Source organism: Myotis nattereri (genome assembly GCF_964212035.1).
Source record: "Myotis nattereri genome assembly, chromosome: 13".
Taxonomy (NCBI): domain Eukaryota; kingdom Metazoa; phylum Chordata; class Mammalia; order Chiroptera; family Vespertilionidae; genus Myotis; species Myotis nattereri.
Window position 1 is genome coordinate 51,895,038 of NC_138088.1, and position 23,468 is coordinate 51,918,505.

Below are 23,468 nucleotides of genomic sequence, written 5' to 3' on the forward strand. Positions count from 1 at the left end.
TTAATTGATTTTTATTAGATAGAGATGGGGCGGGGGGGGGGGGGAAGAGAGAGAGAGAGAGAGAGAGAGAGAGAGAGAGAGAGAGAGAGAGGAGAGATCAGTTGCCTTTTGTACACTTCCCAACTGGGGATTGAACGCACAACCTGGTTATGTGCCATGACCTGGAATCAAACCCATGACCCTTGGAGTACAGGACATCGCTCCAAACCAGCTGAGCCACGCTGGCCAGGGTCCCCTAAAAAATTTAATATAAGTGAAAATATGCCAAAGGGCCTATGGTAGCCAGATCCCACTCAGCAGGTGTAAGAGTGGCCATTCACGTTAGCCCGCTTCTTTCTAAGGACTGTTGGGTGCAGTGCAGGAACCACTCAGTGTCACCCTGTTGATATTCTCATTACGGATGATAAGCAAGTCTTCCTGGAGATCCTTGGCCTGTACACCTGTGTTGGAGAAGCCAGGTTTTTGTTTCCTAATCCTTCCTCTCATCCCCAGAAGGACAGGGCAGGATATGGATGGTGGAAGCAAGGGAATCGTTTCAATGGAAGCCACGGCAGGTCAAGGCTGGGCTGTCACTGTTCTCAATAAGTCATTGTGACTACAGTCCAAAGTCTGGCAGGAATTTTTTTTTTAAATATGTATTCTTTTCTTTCTTTTTTTTTCTCTAGACAACTGGAATTGCAGGCCTGCAGGTCTGTGCCAAGCCACAAGAAGATTAAAAGCCAGGGACTTCCCCTGGGATACCAGCTTCCATTTCAACTTGGGGCGAGAGTAAAATCTGTCCTAAGCTAGAAGTCGGGGAACTTCCTGTTGGTTCACATTTCAAACGGAGCTTGTGCATGCATCATCACCCTGGCACTGGAGCTCAGAGTGAGCAGGGGTAAAGCAAGAAACTCAGGAAGAGGGCTCCTTGCTGAGAGCTGAACCTGGGACCTCCTGGCTTCTAGTAAGTCCTGTTTGCTGTGCTTCGTGTGGGGTCTCAAGGCCGTGGTGATCTGGAAGCTTACCTGCCCCAAATTGCTGGTATGGGCTCTTCATAACCTTCTTGCTCTGTACAGTCAGAGGGAAATAGGACCCCTTGATGTCACACTCATCAAATGCCAAACGTCTTGACAATGACCAGGGTAGGCAACAGCAGTGGGTAGATTCTCCTGCATGAGATCAAAGAGCTAAATCTGAAAGGCTTTCTTGTTTGGAGGCAATGCCAAGAAATGCACGCAGAACTATGAAATGATTTCATTCTTCTTTCTGAGGTGGGAGGAAGAGCAAAGTGGTTGAGACTCTCAAGTTAGAATTCTGACTCTGCTTCTTTGCAGTTCTGTGGTCGAATACCAACTGCTTAATCCCTCTGGTAAGTGCCCTCATCTGTAAAATGGGTGTGTGTCATTATAAAAATAGTGTTAGCCTTATAGTGCTGTTATGTGATATATATATATGAAATTTTATATATATGAGTTTGCTTAAATTATGTAAGGATTGATATAATTTATTGCATATATATGTTTGCAGTGGATTTCACACATATATAAATACACTGGGCTTCATATATAATTACTAGAGGCCCGGTGCACAAAATTCGTGCACGAGGGTTGGGGGAAGGTTTGGGTCCCTCAGCCCAGCCTGCACCCTCTCACAATCCAGGACCCCTCGGGGGACGTCTGACTGCCAGCAGTTGGGCGTCCCTCTTACAATCCGGGACCACTGACTCCTAACCGCTTGCCTGCCTACCTGATTGCCCCTAACCACTCACCTGCTTGTCTGATCGCCCCTAACCACTCACCTGCCTGCCTGATTGCCCCTAACCACCTCTGCCTCGGCCCCTGCCACAGCAGCTTTATCCGGAAGGACGTCCAGAATGGTGCCCAGAAGGTTGTTTGACTGTCCGGTCTAATTAGCATACAATGTTTTTATTGTCACAGATGGTGTCTGCAGGGCTGAATGTCTTCCAGTTCTGGACTCGGAAGCGGGGAGTGTGCATGCTGCCATGGTTTTTTACTTTAATCCAGTGGCAGCTCATGGGGTGTCCTGGTGGGAGCGCGTGGGGTGTCCCCGTGGGAGTGTGGGGTGTCCCGGCAGGAGTGTGTTTTAGATTAAACATGTTTTGCATCTGGTTGCTTTTCATCTAGGTGCACACAGGACAGATGCATTGTCCCTTCTTCGGCTCTGCTCTGACCACAGGGAGAGCTCCTCAGGGGTGGGGAGGGCCTCCCCGTCTTTCTCTGTAGGGCCTGGCTTGGGGCCGACACCCCGTGGGCTCCAGAAATGTTTCCTGAGGGGGTCAATGGGAGGGCACTGAGGACATTTTACCTAACTCCACGGGGACAGCAGCACCGAAAGGGAGCGCAGGTTTAAAAAGGATGCTTTTCTGGGGATACAGCGACTATTTTGTTTGTTTAGTTAGTTTGGGTTGCTTTCCTTTTCTACTGAGTGAACCTCTAAAGCTCTTAATGGATATTAGGCAAATGAATGCAATGCTGGGGGAGCCAGGAGAACAGCTCGGCTCTCGTGGGTGCCAGTCTCTGGGTGTTGGGTGCCAGCCTCCGGGTGTTGGGTGCCAGTCTCTGGGTGTTGGGTGGGGTGCCTGTCTCTGGGTGTTGGGTGCCAGTCTCCGGGTGTTGGGTGCCAGTCTCCGGGTGTTGGGTGCCTGTCTCCGGGTGTTGGGTGCCAGTCTTCGGGTGTTGGGTGCCAGTCTCTGGGTGTTGGGAGCCAGTCTCCGGGTGTTGGGTGCCTGTCTCTGGTGTTAGGTGCCAGTCTCCGGGTGTTGGGTGCCAGTCTCCGGGTGTTGGGAGCCAGTCTCCGGGTGTTGGGTGCCTGTCTCTGGGTGTTGGGTGCCAGTCTCCGGGTGTTGGGTGCCAGTCTCCGGGTGTTGGGTGCCAGTCTCTGGGTGCTGGGTGGGGTGCCTGTCTCTGGTGTTAGGTGCCAGTCTCTGGGTGTTGGGTGCCTGTCTCTGGGTGTTGGGTGCCAGTCTCTGGGTGTTGGGTGCCTGTCTCTGGGTGCTGGGTGCCTGTCTCTGGGTGGCAGGTGCCAGTCTCTGGGTGTTGGGTGCCAGTCTCTGGGTGCTGGGTGCCTGTCTCTGGTGTTAGGTGCCAGTCTCTGGGTGTTGGGTGCCAGTCTCTGATTTCCTCCTATGTCACCCAGCACAGTGAGTGTTTACAATCCTGGGGACACTTGTTAAGCTTCCCATGAGCACCTGGTTCTGCACCAGAGAAGTCCGGAGGGTGCCCGGCTGGTGGTGCAAGGGCGCTGGTGGGTAGGGCTGCTTCCCTTTCTTCTGGGCCACTTCTCTGTCTCCTTGTGGGTTAGTTGTTGCAATTATCAAACGGAGATAAGGATATTACTAATAACCGGGGCTGCCCCCTTGCTCCTGCCCCGCCCTCCCGCCCTCCATCCCTGCATTGGCACAGCCGCCTGGCTCGGCCCCTCCCCATCGCAGAGCCACTCAACTCAGGCTCTGGCCCTGCCCGTCCCACAGGGAGGTGCATGTGCAGTTTCCTGCAGACAGGGCAGCACTCTGGAGTAGGCAGGTGGCGGCTTTTCCTGAGGAGGGTGTTAGTGCTTTAAAGCTGATGCTCTCCGTCCACCTCCCAGCAGTGAAGGCTGAGGGTCGCTGCAGGTGCCGAAGTCCTTGTTGGAGTCTCCCCTCCGGAGCCTCTCACAGTGGTGAGTCCACATCCTGGGAGGGTGTGCAGTGGAGGCGCCACGTTCCTTTCAGAACAAACTGAGGAGCCATTGGAGCCTGCCCGCTGGGGGGAGGGACCAGGAGATCTGCCTTTGCCCGCTCGCCAGTCCCCAGTCCCGCTCTGCCATCACCCAGCCTGGTTCCCCTTGGTTCCCCATTGGCCATCCAGCAATGGGAGCCTGGGGGGTGGAGGAGGGACCTAGAGGTGCTCCATGCACTTCCTGGTGTTCGGTCAACCCGTCTGGTCGTGAGGACCCTAGGCTATTATTAGTATAGATATTTCATATTATCTCTATAAATTCTATATTATATATACAAAATCTAATTTATGTAGACATATGTATGAAATCCATTATACAAATTTCCCTTAGAAGTGCCTGGAATGTAATAGGTACTCAATAAATGCTAGTCAATATTAAACAGTCATAGAATTATGGAATATCTGAGCTACAAAGGACTTAACAAGTAGCATTTATTGAGCACCTATTAGATACTGAACGCTCCTCGCTAGCTTATCTCAAGCGATGCTGACAGCAAACCTATGAGGGTGGTAATATTTAATTTTCATTTTATATAGATGAAGAAATGGGGGTATGGAGAGGTGGTATAATGTGCCCAAGATCACATCTCTCGTCACGGATGGAGATGTATTTAAATCCAGGTTCTAGAGTTAGCACTCTAACCCACCACACCCTACTGCCTCATCTGCCATCTCCTTTTATGGTGGGTGGAGAAAAGAGGGAGGAGAGGCCCCTACACTTGACTGTGGAGCCTTCCACAGGCATGAAGACTGGAAATGTCCTTCCGAGTTCTCTTGCATCCATAGTGTGCAGGGAGAGGAATGTTGTCAGGAGTGTCTGTGAGTGAGCATTGGTGTGGTGCTGTGTAGGCTCTGCTGGGAGCCTACGACCTGGCTCTTCTTTCAAATTCAGGTCTTCATTTGTAAAAGGAGCTATGAGTTCTGAGACACCAAAGCAACAATGTATGCAACATTTATAATCCATAAGGGCTCTATGAATCATTGTTTGATCAAGAAAAGAAAACATTATTGGCTTTTTAAACCAAGAGCTTGCTGTAAACACACTGCTTGAAAATATCTCGCTCTCAGCTCATTGCTCCTGCACAGTCCTGTCATCTGATCTTTGAACTCTAACACTCACTAGGAAAAATGCCCAGTGGGAAGGTTGGCCAAGTTCCACGTAGATGGATGGAAGGAAGGGTGAAGGACTGAAAACCACTGGTCCCACTTCTGCTTAGGCAGTGAAATCCCTAAAATTGGAAAGAACCTAATGGGTTAGTTGCAAAATCTCAGGAGTAAATTTTTTAAATGCCCATGTTTTGGGGGAGTTGGACAAAACGTAGGTATGTTATATTGCTCTTCCTCATACAGAATTGCTCTTCCAGGGAATGGAGGGTTTGGCCTCAGGGGCCGCAGGCATTCTAGCTCATTGTACAGAGCTAAGTGCACCCTTACACCAACTGGGGCCAAGGGCAACACTTCTTCGACAAATGCCTTGAGACACCAGAAAGGTCTTAGTGGTTATTTCACTTGCTGTGTGTTTATTTGTTCACGTAATCATTATTATTAGTATATAGGGATCCCTCCACAGAGGAAAAACTTTTCTCTGGTCCTGGAAGCTGTGAGCTCAGCATCCAGAAAAACCCACTGGTCTTCAAATAGCTCTCTCTCATGTTTCTGACAAGTCAGCTCAAGAAGACTTTGGGAACTTGTGGTCTTAACCTTAAGACTGTCATCTCTGCCCTGTTCGGGTTGTTCAGTGGTTAGAGCATTGGCTCATGGACCAAAGGGTCCAGGTTTGATTCCCAGCCAAGGGCACATATCTTGGTTGCAGGTTTGCTTTCTGGCCCCAGTCGGGGCTTGTGCAGAAGGTAACCAGTCAATGTCTCTCTCTCACATCGATGTTTCTCTCTGCTCCTCTCTCCTTTCACTCTCTCTCTCTCTCAAAAAAGAATATATCCTTGGGTGAGAATTAGAAAAAGAAAGACTGTCAGTCATTTATGCCTTAGGAGGAAAGAATGAGTTCATGCCTAAGAAAAGGAGAAATTAGGAAGGAGAGGGAGGAATGACGCCATGCCCAAGGGCAGCAAAAGTCCCTTGGCCTCTTTCCATTTTTCTGGGACTGTCCTGACACTGCCCTGTTCCATGCTTCCTTCTAGGGTGTGAGTCATTAATTCAATGTAAAAAACTGGCCATCCATGATTTCCTGTTCTAAAGAACCTCACCTGCCCCGAGGCCCTCTACCCTGTGGGATTCCCCTTCTCTCAGGTCCCCCAATGGTCATGGGCTTGCTGGCAGAGTGTCCAGGAAAGAGTCTCCTCTCCGGGTCAGTATCACCGTGTCAGCCTCAGTCCCCAGAGCCAGGCAGCCTTGGGAACGGGCCATGCAGGGGGCTGGGGCAACTTCAGCATGCCATGGTCCTCGCTTGTAGGTTCCCTCTGGGGAAAGTGAGTTCCTGGCGTGGAGAAGGGCTCATCATGGGCTTCCTTTCAGCCAGAAATGCTTTTCAGTGAGATTTGATCCATAGCACCCTGCTCTTGCCCTGTTCTTCTTGGTGTTGCTTCCCCCCAGGGACACTCTATTTTTTTTTATGTATAAACTAGTAGCCTTGTGCATGAATCCATGCACCAGTAGCTCTCTGTGGGGCCTGGCTGATCCACGCCCGCTGCCCAGAGGCCCATCCGCGGCTGGGCGCAGAACGCTTGCCTTGTTGCCAAGGCAACGACGCAAGTGTTCTTCTCCCCCCACACCCCCACCTCCCCACCCCTGCCACTCTGTGCCCACTGCCCAGAGACCCTTTGCTGCTGTGGTGGAAAGCTTGCCTCGTCGCTACGGCGATGAAGCAAGCATTCCACCAGGCCGCTCACGCTGCCCACTCTCAGTGGCTGCCCCCCCGGGACTGGGGGACTCTGGCAGGGCTGAGAGGACTGGGCGCTGCCATCTTGTGGCTATGGCACTGCCATCTTTGTGATGGAGTGATGGTTAATTTGCATATTACCATTTTATTAGATAGGATATTTTTTATTGATTTCAGAGAGGAAGGGAGAGGAAGATGGAAACATCGATGATGAGAGAGAATCATTGATAGGCTGCCTCCTGCATGCCCCCTACTGGGGATCGAGCCTACAACCTGGGCATGTGGCCTTGGCTGGAATCAAACCTGGGACCCTTCAGTCCACAGGCCGACGCTCTGTCCACTGAGCCAAACCAGCTAGGGTGGAACTCTCTTGCCAGAGCAGGAGCAAAGTCCAGGGAAGATAGCTTCTTCCGTCATCTCCACAGAACTGACATTTGGTGAGTGCCGCTTGGAAAGGTCCTGTTGCCGTGGCTACCATCAGCCAGGTGGGGGAGGAGCCAGATAACCCATCTCATCCACATGCATGGGCACCATCCTGATACTTGATGGTCAAGTGGCTAATCCATGAAGCATCCTGTTGTTTGGGGACTAACAGCTCTTAATTCTTTTTGACAGGTGAGAACAGCCAGCCACAATGGAACCCAAACCTCGGGAGAGTCCAGGTACCCAGGGGGCATACTCTTAGAAGGAAAAACACTTTTATTGAAAATGAGGAACAATTCCCATCAATCTAACCAGGATACAGAAGATGGTTTTAGTGGGGTTAACACGTGGCATTCTGGGACAATGATTCTTGGTTTGGAGGATGTAGCAGAGGCCATTGGGTTCAGTTAATTATTTTGTAAGACCTCTTCTAGCTAGAAACTTGGCACTTTCTGATTTTCATGGACAATTTGTTCCATTTGTTTCACGTTCCATTGTTGCTTAGAGATGATACTAACAACAAGCTATACCCAGAAAAGACTAGGGAAGATTTCCTTAATTTGTCCAAGGCCCTACAATTACTAGAGGAGCTGAAACTTGTTATATTTTTCCTTCAGGTTTTTTCCTTTTCCTTTTCTTGGGGGGCCTTTGGGGAGCAGTTGCAGAAGGAGAGTGAGGACAGCTGTCCAAGAATCACTGAACTCTAGCATAATGGTTCCATCAGCTGCCTTACCTAACCCAGATTCTCTTTTCACTGGATAAAAAAAAAGCTCTAATTCTTTAGTAAAGAATGCCTTTCCCCAAACCAAGAACAAATTAGAATTATCATCTGGATATGAAAGCAAAACCAAACTTTCTTAAAAAATTATTTTTTTTTAAAATATATTTTTATAGGTTTCAGAGAGGAAGGGAGAGGGAGAGAGAGATAGAAACATCAATGATGAGAAATCATTGATTGGCTGCCTCCTGCATGCCCTACTGGGGATCAAACCTGAAACCCAGGTATGTGCCCTGACTAGGAATTAAACGGTGACCTCCTGGTTCATAAGTGGATGCTCAACCACAGAGCCATACCAGCTGGGCTGAACAATTATTTTTTTTATTTTAACATTTAGTTGTGTTTTCTAAATAATGAATGTGGTTTATATTTCTTGTAGACAGTTTGGAAAATATAGAAAAAAATCAATACTGCATATAATTTCAACACTTTCAAAGGAACACTTAAGCCTGGCTGGCTTGGCTCAGTGGTTGAGCTTTGACCTGTGAACCAGGAGGTCATGGGTTTGATTCCTGGTCACATGCCCAGGTTGCGGGCTCGATCCCCAGTGTGGGGGCATGCAGGAGGCTTCCAATCAATGATTCTCTCTCTTCATTAATGTTTCCATCTCCCTCTCTCTCTCTCTCTCCCCCCCCCTCTCTAAAATCAATAAAAATATATTTAAAAAAAAAGAAACAATAGCCCTGACCGGTTTGGCTCAGTGGATAGAGCATTGGCCTGCAGACTGAAGGGTCCCAGGTTCGATTCCAGGCAAGGACATGTACCTTGGTTGCAGGCACATCCCCAGTAGGAGATGTGCAGGAGGCAGCTGATCGATGTTTCTCTCTCATCGATATTTCTAACTCTCTATCCCTCTCCCTTCCTCTCTGTAAAAAAAATCAAAAAATATATTTTTTTTTAAAAAAAAGAAACAATATTTTGGAAACGCCTGTAAGCACTTTTGCCACCATATTTTTCATAGTTGGTGGTTTTGCTTTCATTTGCTAAGCCAAGGGCAAGGCAGAATCATCTTGCTCCTGTGGCTGGTGCATCAGCAGGAAGGGAGACAAGCCTTTGCTCACATCTGGAGAGCCAGTTAAGTGCTTCAGAAACAGAGGACCCCGCGGGTGTGAGCTGAACGCAGGCACCTGAATGAAGGTCGCCGCCGTGGGTAAAAAAGAGTCACACACTCGGTCTTTGGGCCCTTTGTTTTTCTGGCCTATTATAGATGGGTGTTTTGGGCTGTTTTTGTTTTGTTTTGTTTTGTTTTTCCATAACTGGATAATTTGAAGACTTTTCCAGAAGTAAACAATGTTTTCCAACTAAAGCAGTTCTTTTTAGAAACTCACTGGGAACAAACTGAGTTCTGTTCACTTTCTTTTATTAGGCAAACAATTTGCATATTATTCTGAAAATGAAGTCTGCAAACAAGATTACTTTATTAAGTCACCACCTCCTCAGCTTTTCTCCTCAGCCGTAAGTACTCGCTAGGATTTTGACAGGCCTCCCACCAACCTCCTGAGCATTTTTTCAATCCTTCCTCTTCCTCTGAGATTTAACTGAGATGCAAAATGTTTTCATTTTTCAGCCCTCTTGGAAAAAGAGGTTTTTTGTTCTGACCAGGAGTGGGGAGAAGGGCTTTAGTCTTTCCTATTACAAAGACCATCATCCCCGAGGTTCCATTAAAATCGATGGGTATGTATCCAATTGAGCAAAAGTTTTTAACTTTTGTTGCATGCAAATTGAAATTGAAGTCATTGTTGGAAGAAGCAAGGCCTGCGCCAAAGGATTAGTAGTCAGGGCACATGCCTGGGTTGTGGGCTCGATACCCCTGCAAGAGGCAGTCCATCAGTGTTCAGTCTCACATCAATGTGTCTCTCTCTCCCCTCCTCTCTCTAAAAAAAGAATCAATTTTTAAAAAGGAGCATAATATTTGTTGCCAAAAAGAAGCTAACTGGGGAACATATGAGTAGAAGATAGCTAAATAATTATTCCATATTGTACATTCTAGTTGGTAAATTATTCATTAGCGTTTAGTTACAAAAGGCATTGATGCACTTAATTTATGGATGAGAGAGAGCAGATGAAATTACCATTTCATAAAGCCCAGATAGGTTTTTAAAAATACTGAGATTGAATCTTTTGTCTTTAAGGAACTAGGTACCCAAAAATTAGAAACCCTGATAATGGTGGGATCAAGGATCCAAGTAAAATAGGAATTTTTGAATTATGTTTTATGCTGAACAAAGTATTTGATGACCCAGATCTAAACTTATTTTCTAAAATGATTAGGTAATTTTCAAAACATTGAACAAGCAGACCTCAAGTTTTACTCCATTTGAAGCGTAACATGAAACATTAGCCAGTGTTCTTTCTAGTTTTGTGTGTGTATGTGTTTGATGCTTTATGTCTACATCGAACAGAAATTCCAGTGTAGATGTTGGCATAAGTAGCCATGAAAAAATGCGATCCGTACAGAAGATGTTTAAGTGCCACCCCGATGAGGTGATGTCCATCAGGACCACCGACAGAGAGTACTTCCTCATCGGCAGCGACAGGTGAGTCGTCAGATAACAGTGTTGCCCAGGTGCCAAACACCAAGCAAGGTGAGTCATCAGATAACAGTGTCGCCCAGGTGCCAAACACCAAGCAAGCAAAGAAAACCATTTTAAAGCAGTGAACAATGGACATGCTTAGGACAGAACCCCTCCCACACCCTTCCACACCATCTTGGCAGTCTTCAGTATTGCACTATTGGTTAAAATCCCTTGAAAAGTCACGGTGTTCATTTCCTAGGGCTGCCATAACCAGGCACACACACGGAGGGTTGGGGAGGGGGGGAGTGGCGGGGGAGGAGGTGCTCAGAACAACGGAAGAGTCTATTTTCACTATTCTGGAGGCTGAGTCCTAAATCACAGTGCCTCGGGCCATGCTCACTCTGAAGTCCCCAGGGAAGACCTGTTCCAGGCCTCCTGGTACTTCCATGGCTCATGGCATTCTCTCTGTGTGCACGTCTCGGCGTTCAGTTTCCCCTTTTTATTATGGCACCAGGCATACTGCCTTACTTCAGTATCACCTGATCTTAACTAATTACATCTGCAACAGCCCTACCCGATTTCCAAATAAGGTCATATTCTGAGGTCCTGGGGATTGGAACTTTGATATATGAATTTGGGGGACACACATAATTCAACCCATAACAGTCACCATCACCCCAGATGCGTCCCCTGTAAAAGAAGCCACTACACAGACATCTGTACAAGCTACATGTGTTAGGGTGGGGGGCTGTGCTCGTCCCTGAAGGAGTCCTCAGTTTTAAGAAGGTGCCGTGTGGGTTCTTCGTGGATGATTATCTGCTTGATAGGGAGGCCAAGGTTGGAGGAGGAAGCCATGCAGAGGGGGAATGCTACAGCCAAAGTGGGAAGAGCCTTGATCTGTTTCAGATCCACCCAGAGGCAAAAAGCTTTCTTCTACAGTGTCATAAGCATCAACAGAAAAGAAAATGGGATTTATAGGAACTTTTCAAGCACATTCTTCACAAACACACGCATTGTATCAAGGGAGGCACACCTGGCTGGCTACACAAAAAATGGTGCCGACAGGTATTGGGCTCGCTTAGAACACAAAAGAAATCAGTGTCAAAGCAACAGCTCCGAACCCTGTGATTACTACCGTCATTTTCCCCTTTCCCTCCCATTTCTCTGAGCTTTCCTCGCAGAGGCGGCACGAGGGTTAATTCTAGTGTGAGAGTGTGGAGGAGGTAAGGAGCCAGGGGGTCATTCAAGCTACTTAGAAAAAAATCCTTATTTCCCCAGTACCTGCTCCCACTGCCTGTTCCAACCTTCACAAAAGAATCCTCCTTCAGTTCAAAAGGAGCGAAGGCGCGATTGTTGCCACATGCCAGCTGCAAATTTATTCCTATCAACAGGGAGAAGATTAAAGACTGGGTCTCGTTCATGTCATCATTCTGCCGGGATATGAAAGCAGCACGCCCGAATGCAGAGGTGAGTCTCCATCACTCACAAAATGACAGGGCACCTGAGCACAGCCCTCCTTTCACCAGGAAACAATGGGAGCTTTTCTCCCCCTCCTCCTTGGCAACGGGCATTAATACAAGGAATAAATAAGTGAGAAAATGTACATCCTTGTTATTTTTATGATTAACAACGGGGGAAAATACTTTTGTGTTTTGCGCTAAAATAGAGGCACTTCAGATTTCCATTACTGAGGTAGGAGGAGTGAAAATTAACTGTGACATTTTTTAATAGTAGCCGAAACCACAGTATTTTCCCTCATTGTTATTCCAGGTACATAACAGCTACCTTTGGAATGACTAAGTCTAGGGTGGTTTCTATACAATGCTTTTCCTTTCCCTTGCATTTTCAATATGATGTCTCTCTAATGTAAGGGCTAGTGACTTGAAGTTTTTTTGTTGACTTCCTAAGAACCTTTGGTAATTTGCACAAATCCTTTTGGAGGGCAGACCTTTATTCATGAAACGTTGGCCTCCAGGTATTGTTTTAACATGTTTTCTAGGTTGTTTTGTGCTTCCAACAAAAGCTGAAGCCAAGGCAGAAGGGAAAACATGGTGTTTCTACAAATTGACTCAAAATATTAGAACGAAGAGGTGGGGAGGGGGGGCAGGGAGCCATAGGGTTGAAAAGACAGGTTGAGGGAAGTTCGGGGAGTGTCTGGCGGCTGTGCTGAGAGTCCTTGAGGATTTGGAAACAGGAGGAAGACAAGATCACCCCATGTCTTAGGGAGAGAACGCTGGCCGGCAGAATAAATGTTAGTGGTGAAAGACCAGAGGCAGGGAGCCCAGGGACGAGGCTGTTGATTCATTCCAGACAAGAGGTCCATCGTGCCCTGATTCCAGTATCATTTTTCATAAGCAGGAGACACTCTTATTGGCTGCTAAAAGGCCCTCTTCAGACCACAGCCCTCTCCTCGGTTATTCCAGCACATCGGAGGCCGTCGGCTCCACCACATCAAGAAATACTCTTCCAGACATGGTAACCGGACTCGCCTCCCCTCTCTCAGGATGCCCTGCCTGGGAGTCCTCTGATGCGTCAAGGGTCTCTCCAATGGATTTGACCCCTTCCTAACCCACCATAAGAACGATTCTTATCCCCAGTATTTAACCTATATGTAGTCTGTTGGCTATACTATAGATGAGCCTTACTGCTTGCCCGCCTACCTCTAAATGGATTCATTCATTTTGGATGCTCCTCAATATACATCTGGGTATACTGGAAGAATACCACCCCCCACTGCCCACTTTCACCTCCCCTAGCTAAACCAAAGGCTGGTTAGTAACCTCTTCCTTCCTTTCACACATAGGGCACAGATTATCTCTGCAAAAAATTGCCAAAACACCACTTGATTTCCTGCCATATCATCTGTGCTCCTCAAGGCAAAATCAGAATTTTTATTTACTTCATTTGCCTAAATCAGTCTTGCGTGTGTGTGTGTGTGTGTGTGTGTGTGTGTGTGTGTGATTTCATCTTAATTTCTAAGAAATTTATTTGAAGAAAAAATACATCTGTCCCCTGGAAGTGATTTGTAATTGTCCTCTCAGCTCTCTTGCATTTGTGATCTTCCCAGCTTTAGATATTATTCAAAAAATGGGTTAAGTGTTTTCTTCTTCTGCCACAAATACTATTTTGTCCCTTAGAGATGTAACCATGGACTTCCCCTTCTCCCTGGGTACCAGACACGTCTTAATATGGCATAGCCTTCTGTTTTTATCTAGTTGGAAGCTTTCCAACTATTTTAAAAGCTTTTTGTGGCTTATCAAGCTCACCAAACCAAAACCTCACTTGGTGTTTGTAGGGAAGGTGACAGGAAACAGGGTTGGGAAGAATAACCGTTTTCAGTAAATGCCTCTTGCCTTCCACTCATGCTACCCCTTCTCCCCAAAGATAATGTTATTGGCCATCTCGCCTTTTCACACTGTGTATTCAATCCAGTGGTTTTTATCAGTTCCAGCTAAGAATACCATCTGCATTGCTGGGATTTATTGTTGTTTTTGCTATTGTTGTTGTTGAAATTAAATTAGATCCCTTCTTCATCCCCAGATCAGCATGATCTGGCTCCATGAGCTTGGAGCTGGATAAATGGACACAACTTCAATGCATCTATGTTTTTTAAATCACTTCCCTTCAAGGACTGCCTGGAGAACATCCCAGGTCTTTTTAAAAACCCCTGCTCTAAGGCATTGTTCTTGGAAGAATTGAATTGTACCAACTATTTCCCTGCCATGCAAAGCAGCTACTTGTATCTTGTATGTATTGGGGAGAGAAGGCAGTGATTGGTTGAACCTAGATCACCCTGAAGCCTGTAAATCATACTGTCACATGAACCAGCACCACCACATTGCATTGCTATGAAAACAATAGGAGTATGTGAACAGAACACAAGAGAGAAATATTGAGCAGGAAGGGGAAATTTGCAATGTTTTAACTCTGGACTAATAATTGCCTTCTCAGATGCCTTGAAGGAAAACTAGAAAAAAGATGGGGGTGGGGGACTTTGGCAGAGCTTAGTGACTTAGGATGCCACCCACTGAGAGAACTACTTGTTTTGAGTTACAGATCCCAATGGTAGAGAAAAGCCTGAAAGATGAGCTCGTATGTTCACGTTGTCAGGGGTGACCCAGACTCAAGAGGCATCTCCAGGTTGTGTAGGATTCTGGATGTAACCTTGGAAGACCCTCTGGTCTTCTCAATCCAATTCATTTTTATGGCTTTCCCAGAAAGCATGTGGTTTAATTCTGTTCTCTTGCAAAGAAAAAGCAAAGCATTCATTCTGTCTTCATCTCTTTTTTTCAGTATTTAATGGAAGAAAGTCCTCCAGGACTCAGACAAGCTCATCTACTACATGATTTCTTGACAGAGACTACTCAGGATACGGAAGAAGAGAGTCATTATATTAGTCCTCGAAGTATTCTTTTAGAGGTAACCCTTTCCATTTATTAATCGTTTATCCCTTCTACAAATATTTGCCTGAGCCCCTGCACTGTTCCTGAGGCACTAGGCTGGTTAAGTAAAACACTGAATCAGTTAATCAGACACGGGTGATGTGCTCAATGCTCCTACTCAACCAGTTGAATAGGAACCAACCATGATACAAGATGAAAGGGCTCCATGCTGAAGAAAGATGTTTATAAAATGCCCAGAGTGCACAAGGGGTGGGAGGCAAGGAGACTGACTTCCAGACAGAAGACGAGGGAACATTTCAGGGAGATGACATATGACTTCACTTGATAGGTAAAATCTGGACTTGGGGGTTGACTTGGGGAGACTTTCTGCATTCTGGGAAGAAACAATACTATGAACACAGGTCCTTGGGTGATAAATGGTTTGGTGTGTATCAACCAGGCTATTGATCTACTAGAAGCCCCTACTGAGTGCCTTCTGTGTGCTAGTCACAGTGCTCTACTAGGCATGGGACTTATATCACTCTGCCCTCGGGGATCACAGCCCTACTAGTTATCACATGACAATGCTACCCAAGAGGCATGGTCAACGAGCTCTGGAACCAATAGAAAAAGCAGAGTTTTTCTCTCCCTCGGAGTCAGGGAAGGCTTCAGAGACAATAAGCCACTTGATAGATACACAGTAAATAGTTCAGTTGGCTGTAACTTAGAGTGAGTGAATGGCACAGTAGGGAATATGACAGGAAAAAATGAGCCAGACCAGGATGGGGCGTTGACTTCATTCTGCAGTCAGCACAGAGACTGTGGTGGCCTCTGAGATGGGCAGGGGCAGAACCTAAATTATCTTCTAGTACTATTGACCCAGAGGCATAGTTGAGGTAGATGATGGGCAGGCACTTGGGTTGCTTTGCTATCCTGGCTATTGAAAATAATGCTATAATGAACACAGGGGTGTATTTATTCTTTTGAATTAGTGTTTTGGGTTTCTTTGGATATATACCAAGAAGTGGGAGCTAAAAGTCCATTTAAAAAAAATTAAGTGCAAAACTGTGCAGTAGAAGTTGAAAGGGAAAGATTGGCAGTGGCTGAGGTGGTCAGGCGGGGCCATGGGACCTCAGCCAGGCCTGAACACACTTGATTAGGCAGCAGAGAAAATGGGTATTCCTGGTAAAGGAAATAGCATGAAAACAGGCACTAGAAGGGCATTGGTAGATATGTAGTGGGAAGACTGGCTTGACTGGAATGAACTCTTCCAAATTATGGGTTGATGCTTCATTTTTTAGGTAGGCAATAGAAAGCCCTTAGGGTTTTGAGCAACCACTACCCCAAATGACTGCCTTGGTTCTGAGGGATTTGTTGAGAAGCTCTCAAGGGTCTGTAAAACCCTTTATGGATTTTTGAAGCAACTTGGGTCACCTGTGATTATAGTAGCCTGAGGCCAGCTCTGCATCAGAGTCTTTGACCCAGCCAGGTGACATGATTTCACAGAGTCACTGGTTGGGGGAAAGAATTCATGTCATTAAGTGCCTGCCAATGAAACAGAAAAATCAATAGCAATTTAGTCCAATAACACACTTGCGACAGGGGCATGCGGGACGCAGGAGAAGAAAATGGACTCTGAGTCTGCCAGAGCTTTACTGGATCAGTCCCTCAGAACGAGCACCGCTGTGCACCCAATGGTGGATGCATTTCCAAGTTTAGGGCCTAGAGCAGCCGTGGGCAAACTACGGCCCGCGGGCTGGATTCGGCCCGTTTGAAATGAATAAAACTAAATTAAAAAAAAAGACCGTACCCTTTTAGGTAATGATGTTTACTTTGAATTTATATTAGTTCACACAAACACTCCATCCATGCTTTTGTTCCGGCCCTCCGGTCCAATTTAAGAACCCATTGTGGCCCTCGAGTCAAAAAGTTTGCCCACCCCTGGCCTAGAGCCATCATGGACACTTGACTTATTGGTAGACTTGCATCCTTACATTTATTCCTCTTGTCTATAGTTGGATAAAATAATTGCTGCCAATGAATCTGGTGAACCCACTGAACTTGATAGTCCAGACCAGGTCTCTGAGAGACTTGAGCATCATTACATGTCAATGAAATCCTGGTAAGTAAAACTACCATATTTTAAAAATTGCCTTGGGCTAATGTATGGTTACAGAAAATCACCATTGAAATGTTAATACAAAAGCATTACCAGAGACCAAATTCAACACATTCAGTGAACCTCAAAACAAGATAAAGTGAGAATTGGCTTCTCTCCCCACAGAAAACCATTAATGACATCCTTGGGACTTTTTTCTGTTTCCTGAGGAAGTGATTTTCTAGTTTGCATTTGCATCTCTCACACTCTCACTTCTGTCTCCCAACCTTCTCAAGGTGGAGGGTTATTTTAACTCCATATCCACTTTTAGATGGAGAGTTGGTTGAATTTGATTCTGTGACTGCGATGTTGATGGTTGGACGTACTTCAACGTCTTGTTAATGTTCACATTGCTGTTAGGTGCATAAATGTGAAAGTTGTCAATAGATATGCTAAAAAAGGGTTTGTGTTCACTTCTTATACTCTAGTTTGTTCAAAGAGACAACCGATGAGTCTGCTCATAGCGAAGAGGAATCCCAGGCCCTTCCAGAGACCCAGAACAGGGAGCTTCGCCTGCAAGAACAAGGTTCCAGGAGTGACTCTTGCCTTCCACCTGCCACAACGGAGGCCCAGACCATGAATGGCATAAAGGGGTCGACCTCACTAACTGTTGTGCAATTGTCCATATTAATCAAGTAAAGTTCTAATTTCTCAAACTTTGTGGGCCCTTACAGCAAGGCAGCCTTCCTTTTTTACTCAGAATACAACTTTTAAAGAAATTCCTAAAAAATCTCAAAGTCAGCCAAGAATCTGACCTGCTTCCCCTTGTCACTGATGTGGTGGCCAAGCACAGTGTGCAAAAGGGCTGGAAGCTGAGCTCCCTGGGTGGTGGGTGGCATTTTAAAATATTTTGTAAAGATTCTTCATTGGCTAGCCTCTCAGGCCCTGGATCACACTGATCTGGGAGGGCATATCACCCAGCTTTTACTGTTAAAATTTTGGTCATGCAAATCATAAGAGGCCTGGTTCTATACTACTAGTAGGAGGAGAAGGAAAGGGACATTTAGATGTAGTGATGCCAAGGGCATTTGATGAGATTATTCTCAATTTTAACTCTTTCAGTGTCTTCTTCATTCCCAGTGGAGAAGTGTGCAAAGTGACCTGATATGGACAATTATATAATCAATTTAGTCCATTTTTTCTCCCTTCTAATGGTCTCCCATCCAGCACCACATCCCAAGAGGGTGGGGAGGGCATCTGTGGGTACTTTTCAGTAACTTAAATTCATATTCTTCTCTAAATATGTTGGACGATCTTTAGCTGGAAAAGGCCATCTCCTATGCAGGAGGCCAGAGTGTACCCAGAAAGTACCGTTCAAAGCCAAAGACAGTTGCCTAATTTGACTTTTACAAATGTTTTCTCTCATAGTAACATTCCTGAAGAAAGCCACTTGGAGAGACTGAATGTGTTCCTTTCTCCTCTCGACGTCACCAATTATTTGGGTCTCACAGAAGCTGCAGGACTGATATGGTGGGTCGGAGATTGGAGGGTTATTGATTATAAACTCGGTTGGGAGATTTGAAGGCAACACTCATACTTTGAAACACTGTAGGTGGCAAAACTGCCTGGAGAGCTCGGACTGTTCTTTTGCTGTTGTAGCATGTCTTTGATTGATGCCGAAATAAGGGAATCGTTGTGTGGGAGGGTCAGCGGGAGATGGGTGGGTTTAGGAGGACCTAAAAATCCAGGAAGGAGCAAATTTCTGACGTTTTTCAAGGTGAGGAAAAGTGGGGTGGAATACATACATCTAAGGATATTATCCCGATGGATGAGCAATGAGTATTTGTGAATGAATGAAGTTAGTTTAGCCAACAAGAATCTAAGGTCTAAAAGGAAGACATATCAGACTTCCAGACACCAGCTGAAAACCTGTTGGTCGGGGACAGACACAAAAGACCCCATGACAGAGAGTTTTCTTGAAATAATTACAGTTCATTTGATTCTAATTCTCTTAAAGACTTTGTAATTCATTCTGATGGAAGATTACATTTCTACAAGGGAAGAAAGTCCTTCAGTGTAAATAAAACATTTCACACCAATTGCCTTACAGGTTCTATAAGGAGGCAGGAACCACAGCCTTGCCTTTTCCCACATCGCCCACAATCTGAGGCTCAATAAATACCTGATTAAAACTGTGGCCCTCTCTGTGCCTGGGATTTCTCATGCATTAACCCATTTACAGTATTTGTTTATTAGATGTTCATAGTGTAATCATTATGTGCTCACTTTCAGTGAATACGTACTTACTAAGCACCTTTTGTTTACTTGGAGTTATGGGGATATACACAATTTTTTAAAAGGTGTTAGTGCCATACTTCTGGTGAAAAAGACAACCGCATAAACAATATAAAATGCATTTATTTAAATATACCATAAGTGAGTGCTCACACAGTGCAATAGAAGCCCAGGAGCAGGAGAGGAGCGATTAATTAGAGTAAGGGAAGTGGAATGTAGGAGGGCATTGTAGAGGCTTTGGGGGAAGGGTAAGGCTCCCACAGTGGGGAAAGAGGAAAGAATATTTCAGACAGAAAAAGGCTTCAGTTACTTTGGATGTGGTATAACATAGCTAACAAAACTAGTGGTAGTAATGATGGGATAGATTAGAGTGAGGGACCCCATCTGTGTCCCCATCCGTGTCCTGCCAGTGAGTGTGGTCTCATGCTTGTGTCCGACGCTGTATTCCCCTTGCAGTGTGGCTGCGTGGAAGGGACCCCCACGCCTGGGATGCTTATTTTTTCACGGAGACCACCTTTTGGCCGTGAATGACCTAAAGCCCCACAGTCTGGAAGAGGCCTCCTTGTTTCTCAACCGGTCCATCCAGAAGGAGGTGAGTCCTGCTGACCAGCCCTGCCCAGGGCAAGTCAGTGCCAGAAGGAACAAGATCAAGGTCTTAGATTGAGCCTGAACTGTATCTGAACACAAATGAGACTCTTCAGTCCTCAGCCACCATGTGTAAATAAGAGAATAAGGAGTGTAAATAACACTTCCTATAATACGTGTAAATAACAGAAAGTTATAATAGGGCCCTTTCATGTGAGGTAATTTGGGAGAGAGCGCTGGACTAGGAGACTGAATTGCTGGTCAGGACCTCAGACACATGATGTGGCATAAAGAACTTGCATTGGGACCAAACCGGCTCAAGGTTTGCATTCTGCGCCCTTTAATCATTTTTTTTTTGGCCTCACTTTTCTCTAATGTAGTGATAATATTAGTTACTGGTGAATGAAATGAGAAAATATATCTAACGTGCTAACAACAGTGAGTGGTACCTATGAAGTGCGCAGCCATGGTTCTGCCTGTTAGTACCATTTCCATGTTATTCATGCCTTCCCTTGTCCGTTTTTATGTCTGACGAGCCACATGACCTTGGGAAACACTTCCTTCTCTGGGCATCCGTTTCTTCTCTCCAACGTGGGAGAGCTGGTTTTCAACTGTGCTTCTTGGCCCCTGAAAATGACAGGAGAAGAGGGGAAGGGGACGGTATGGAGCTTCAACCAGAGCAATCTACATTTACCAGTTATCTTTTTTATACGTTGGACTTTCCTGTTAGCTCTCCTTGAAGAAACCATTACTTTTTTTTTTTTTGCAAACCACTGTACAGGATGATCTCTCGAATTTCCTCCAGCTCTGAGAGTTTATGGTTCTGTGGGTCATATCACATGTAACCTTGTTGGTTAGACAGATTGTATCACTTCTATTATCTAAATGGGAAACCAGTAAGATTGTGTGAGTTGTCTAAGACACACAACTAGTTAGTGGAGAGCAAGGACTCATTTGTTCATTCATTCGTTCATCCATTCACTCACTGGCTATTTATTGAACATGTACTGTATGCTGGCTGTAGGTCCTCGAGCTAAAAAAGAGGCCTCAGCCTGAGCTTAGGGAGCTCACAGATTAGTGATAAATCAGGCATTTTATGTGCTAGCTATGATCCAGTGTGTGCCTTGAGATGACCAGAGCGCCATGCAGTGTAAAGGGAGAATGGAGTCAGTCTATTTGAGGGAGGCCAGAAAGGTGTCTCAGAGAAGGAGGTGTTGGGCTTGGGTTTCGAAGACTCGGGTAGGCGTTTGTGCGGTGGAAAAAAAAAAAAAGGTAGCTTTCAGGGGCCCAGTCCAACAATCGGGTACCAATATTTCCTCTGCCAGACACCCACGCTGGGGCCTAGGGTTCAATGGAATCTTCTGAACCTTTTGAAAAGTTACCAAACAATGCTCTGACCCATCAGCTTCAAAGCCAAGAGAAGGAGTTTGGCCTGGGGGCAGGTCCAAGGAAAGAATGTTTGCCTGGGTGCCACCGACTGCAGTTATCAAGGCTGCCTTTCTGGATTGTGGAGTCCTATGCCTGGGAGGGAACAGCAGCATTCTTCCTGTGCTCCATCTGCCTGACCCCTTTTTCTGGGGGACAACCAGATGCTTCTGAGAAATCTGGAGTGCTCACCAGCATGATTATCCGGATGACCAAAAGAAAAAAAAAGAAAAAACAAACCCCTTCCTTCCCCACGCTTACCATTCCTGGCCAAGTTCTCTATGTGAAAATGGCTATCCAGTCCTTTTAAAAAATTCAAAGTTCTGGCCGCTGGAAGGAAAAAGAAAGTTGGAAGAGGGGAGATGTGGAGGCAAAGGCAGGGCAGCCAAGGGCCGCTATTGTTTTAAGCACCTGAACGAAGCAGATCGCCCCTCCTTCCTTGAGCGGACTCATGTGGGAGGATGGGGTGGAGCTGGATAAAGCCAGTGAGAGGAGAAAATGTGAGATTTTCAGTGGAAGGGGAGGAGATGCTAGTTTTGCAGGAGACACATCAAACTTCAATTTTCTCCCCATTTTGTCAGGGGCTTGTTCTGGCTGGTGGTGTCATTTCTGGTCTTTAGCATCCAGAGGCATTTTAATTCTTGGTACAAATGGGCCCATCGGGCACCACTGATGACATTTAGGATCTGCCCTAAAGGCTCCAGACCTTGGATGCCAGACAATAAAACTCCACCTTCCACCTGGACATACAAGTCCTCCTGCCCTCCTCTGATTATAGTTCATCACAGGACTTTTTCCTCAAAACCTGCTTCGAAGGGTGCAAATCAGGACATGCTAAGAACAAACAGTCCTGAGGACAATCTTCAGTCATTTAATTATTTTCTTTCTTTTGTTTTAGAAAGTGAAACTCACTATAGGCCGGATCCCAAATTCCGAGAAATTCCACGCTATAGACTGTACATGCTCCTTCAAATACCGAGACGTTGTACCTTCTGAATTGGAAAAGTCTGAACTGGAGAGGGCACTGAAGAGGAGCCCAGCCATTAGAAAGGGTCACCAGAAGAGAACTGGAGAGTAACATGTGGGACCCACCCAAGGGGTGGGGATAGGACCCGGACTCCGTACTGGACTCTGCCACGTATCGCTGTGTGAGGAAAGGCAAGCCAGCACACCTCTCTGAACTCCCACAGCTGCCTCTGCACAACGGGACTGACTACTCCCTCGCTGGCAACTGCGTCGGGGGCGTGAAGTGGGCCAAGCGGGATAAAGACTACGGGACATAGTGAAAATAGGAGGCCTTATCTCAGACTTTGTTCCAAACAGCACAGACAGAGATTGGGTAATTCCCTCACTGAGAATGTGCTGTGCGCTCTGAGGTCACAGTCCACATAATCCCTTCTTTGTTAGGGAACGTGCTGTTGGAAATACTCATTCCGGGAAGGCAAGATTCCTGAGAGAGATGTGATATCATTCAGCCTTCCCAACACTTCCTGCTACTCATCATGCCTGTGGCCCAGAACGCTGAGACAAACTGCAACACACACACTAAAATAAAGAAGAAAAGAAAAACGAAAAATAAACAGAATGCTGAGATAGAGTGGCCTCTAGAATTCAATAATTATCTTTTTTAAAGACCCAGTAACTATGTTAGAAGTTAAAGCAGTTTTAGGTCATATCCAGCAAAGACCTGCTTGCTCTCTAAATAAGAGAACTACTTAGCACTTCTAAGTTTGGAAGGTCTTAGCTAATTGATGCATTAACTAATTGATCCTGGACAGCCGAAAGAACCCAATCTTTTTTCATACGTAGGAAAACAAAGGCAGAGAGCCAAAGGACTAACCCAGCCTGGGGATGGTAGAGCAACAGGGGGCTTCAGAAAAGACAGGGTGGGCAAAAAGTAGGTCTTAGGTTTTACGCCGCCGCAAGGAAAAACCGTGAGGCCAAACAGAGACCAGATTAAACAGGCTTTATTGGGAGCACACGGGCGGGTTCACCGGCTCAGAGAGGGGAGCCGGAGAAGCCGCGCTAAACCTGGGCAGGGGCAAGGTTTTATACTTTTCTGAGGTAATTGTTGCTGGCCGAAACTGGTGGCAGTCGGGGCTTTCCAGGGTCAGGTGAAACCTGTGGTCTGTCCTGCGGTTTGGTCATTTTCCGGGAGCCGTTTGTCCGGCAGAGGTTTTTCACCGGGGTCGGGTGGTTTTCAGACGTCAGTGTGGACAGGTCAGCTTCTCACCGGCCCAAGAGAGGGAGGGGGTCCTTTCGCCCCGGGGCAGGGTGCCAGCGAATACCAGACATTCCGGACTCTCTATGATGGGATAAGAGGACGACGTGATCATCTGGCTGCTTCCTGCTGACTAGGGACGCTGGGGGGAATAGAGAGGCTCCGAATATTCTGTGTCGATAGGCAGATGCCA

General features: G+C 46.2%; 1 protein-coding gene across 1 annotated transcript; it reads left to right on the plus strand.

The window, feature by feature from the left end:
• Positions 1-5,971: 5,971 nt before the first annotated feature.
• PLEKHS1 (pleckstrin homology domain containing S1) lies at positions 5,972-22,650 on the plus strand (the record flags this gene model as incomplete). The annotated part of the gene is given in 15 exon segments (XM_081104963.1): positions 5,972-6,021; positions 6,870-6,989; position 7,168; positions 7,172-7,214; positions 9,120-9,208; positions 9,321-9,427; positions 10,156-10,290; positions 11,661-11,736; positions 12,625-12,744; positions 14,563-14,688; positions 16,667-16,773; positions 17,238-17,444; positions 18,178-18,279; positions 19,501-19,636; positions 21,953-22,650. Coding segments are annotated over 15 exon segments (1,599 nt in total). The 3' UTR covers positions 22,133-22,650.
• Positions 22,651-23,468: the final 818 nt, after the last annotated feature.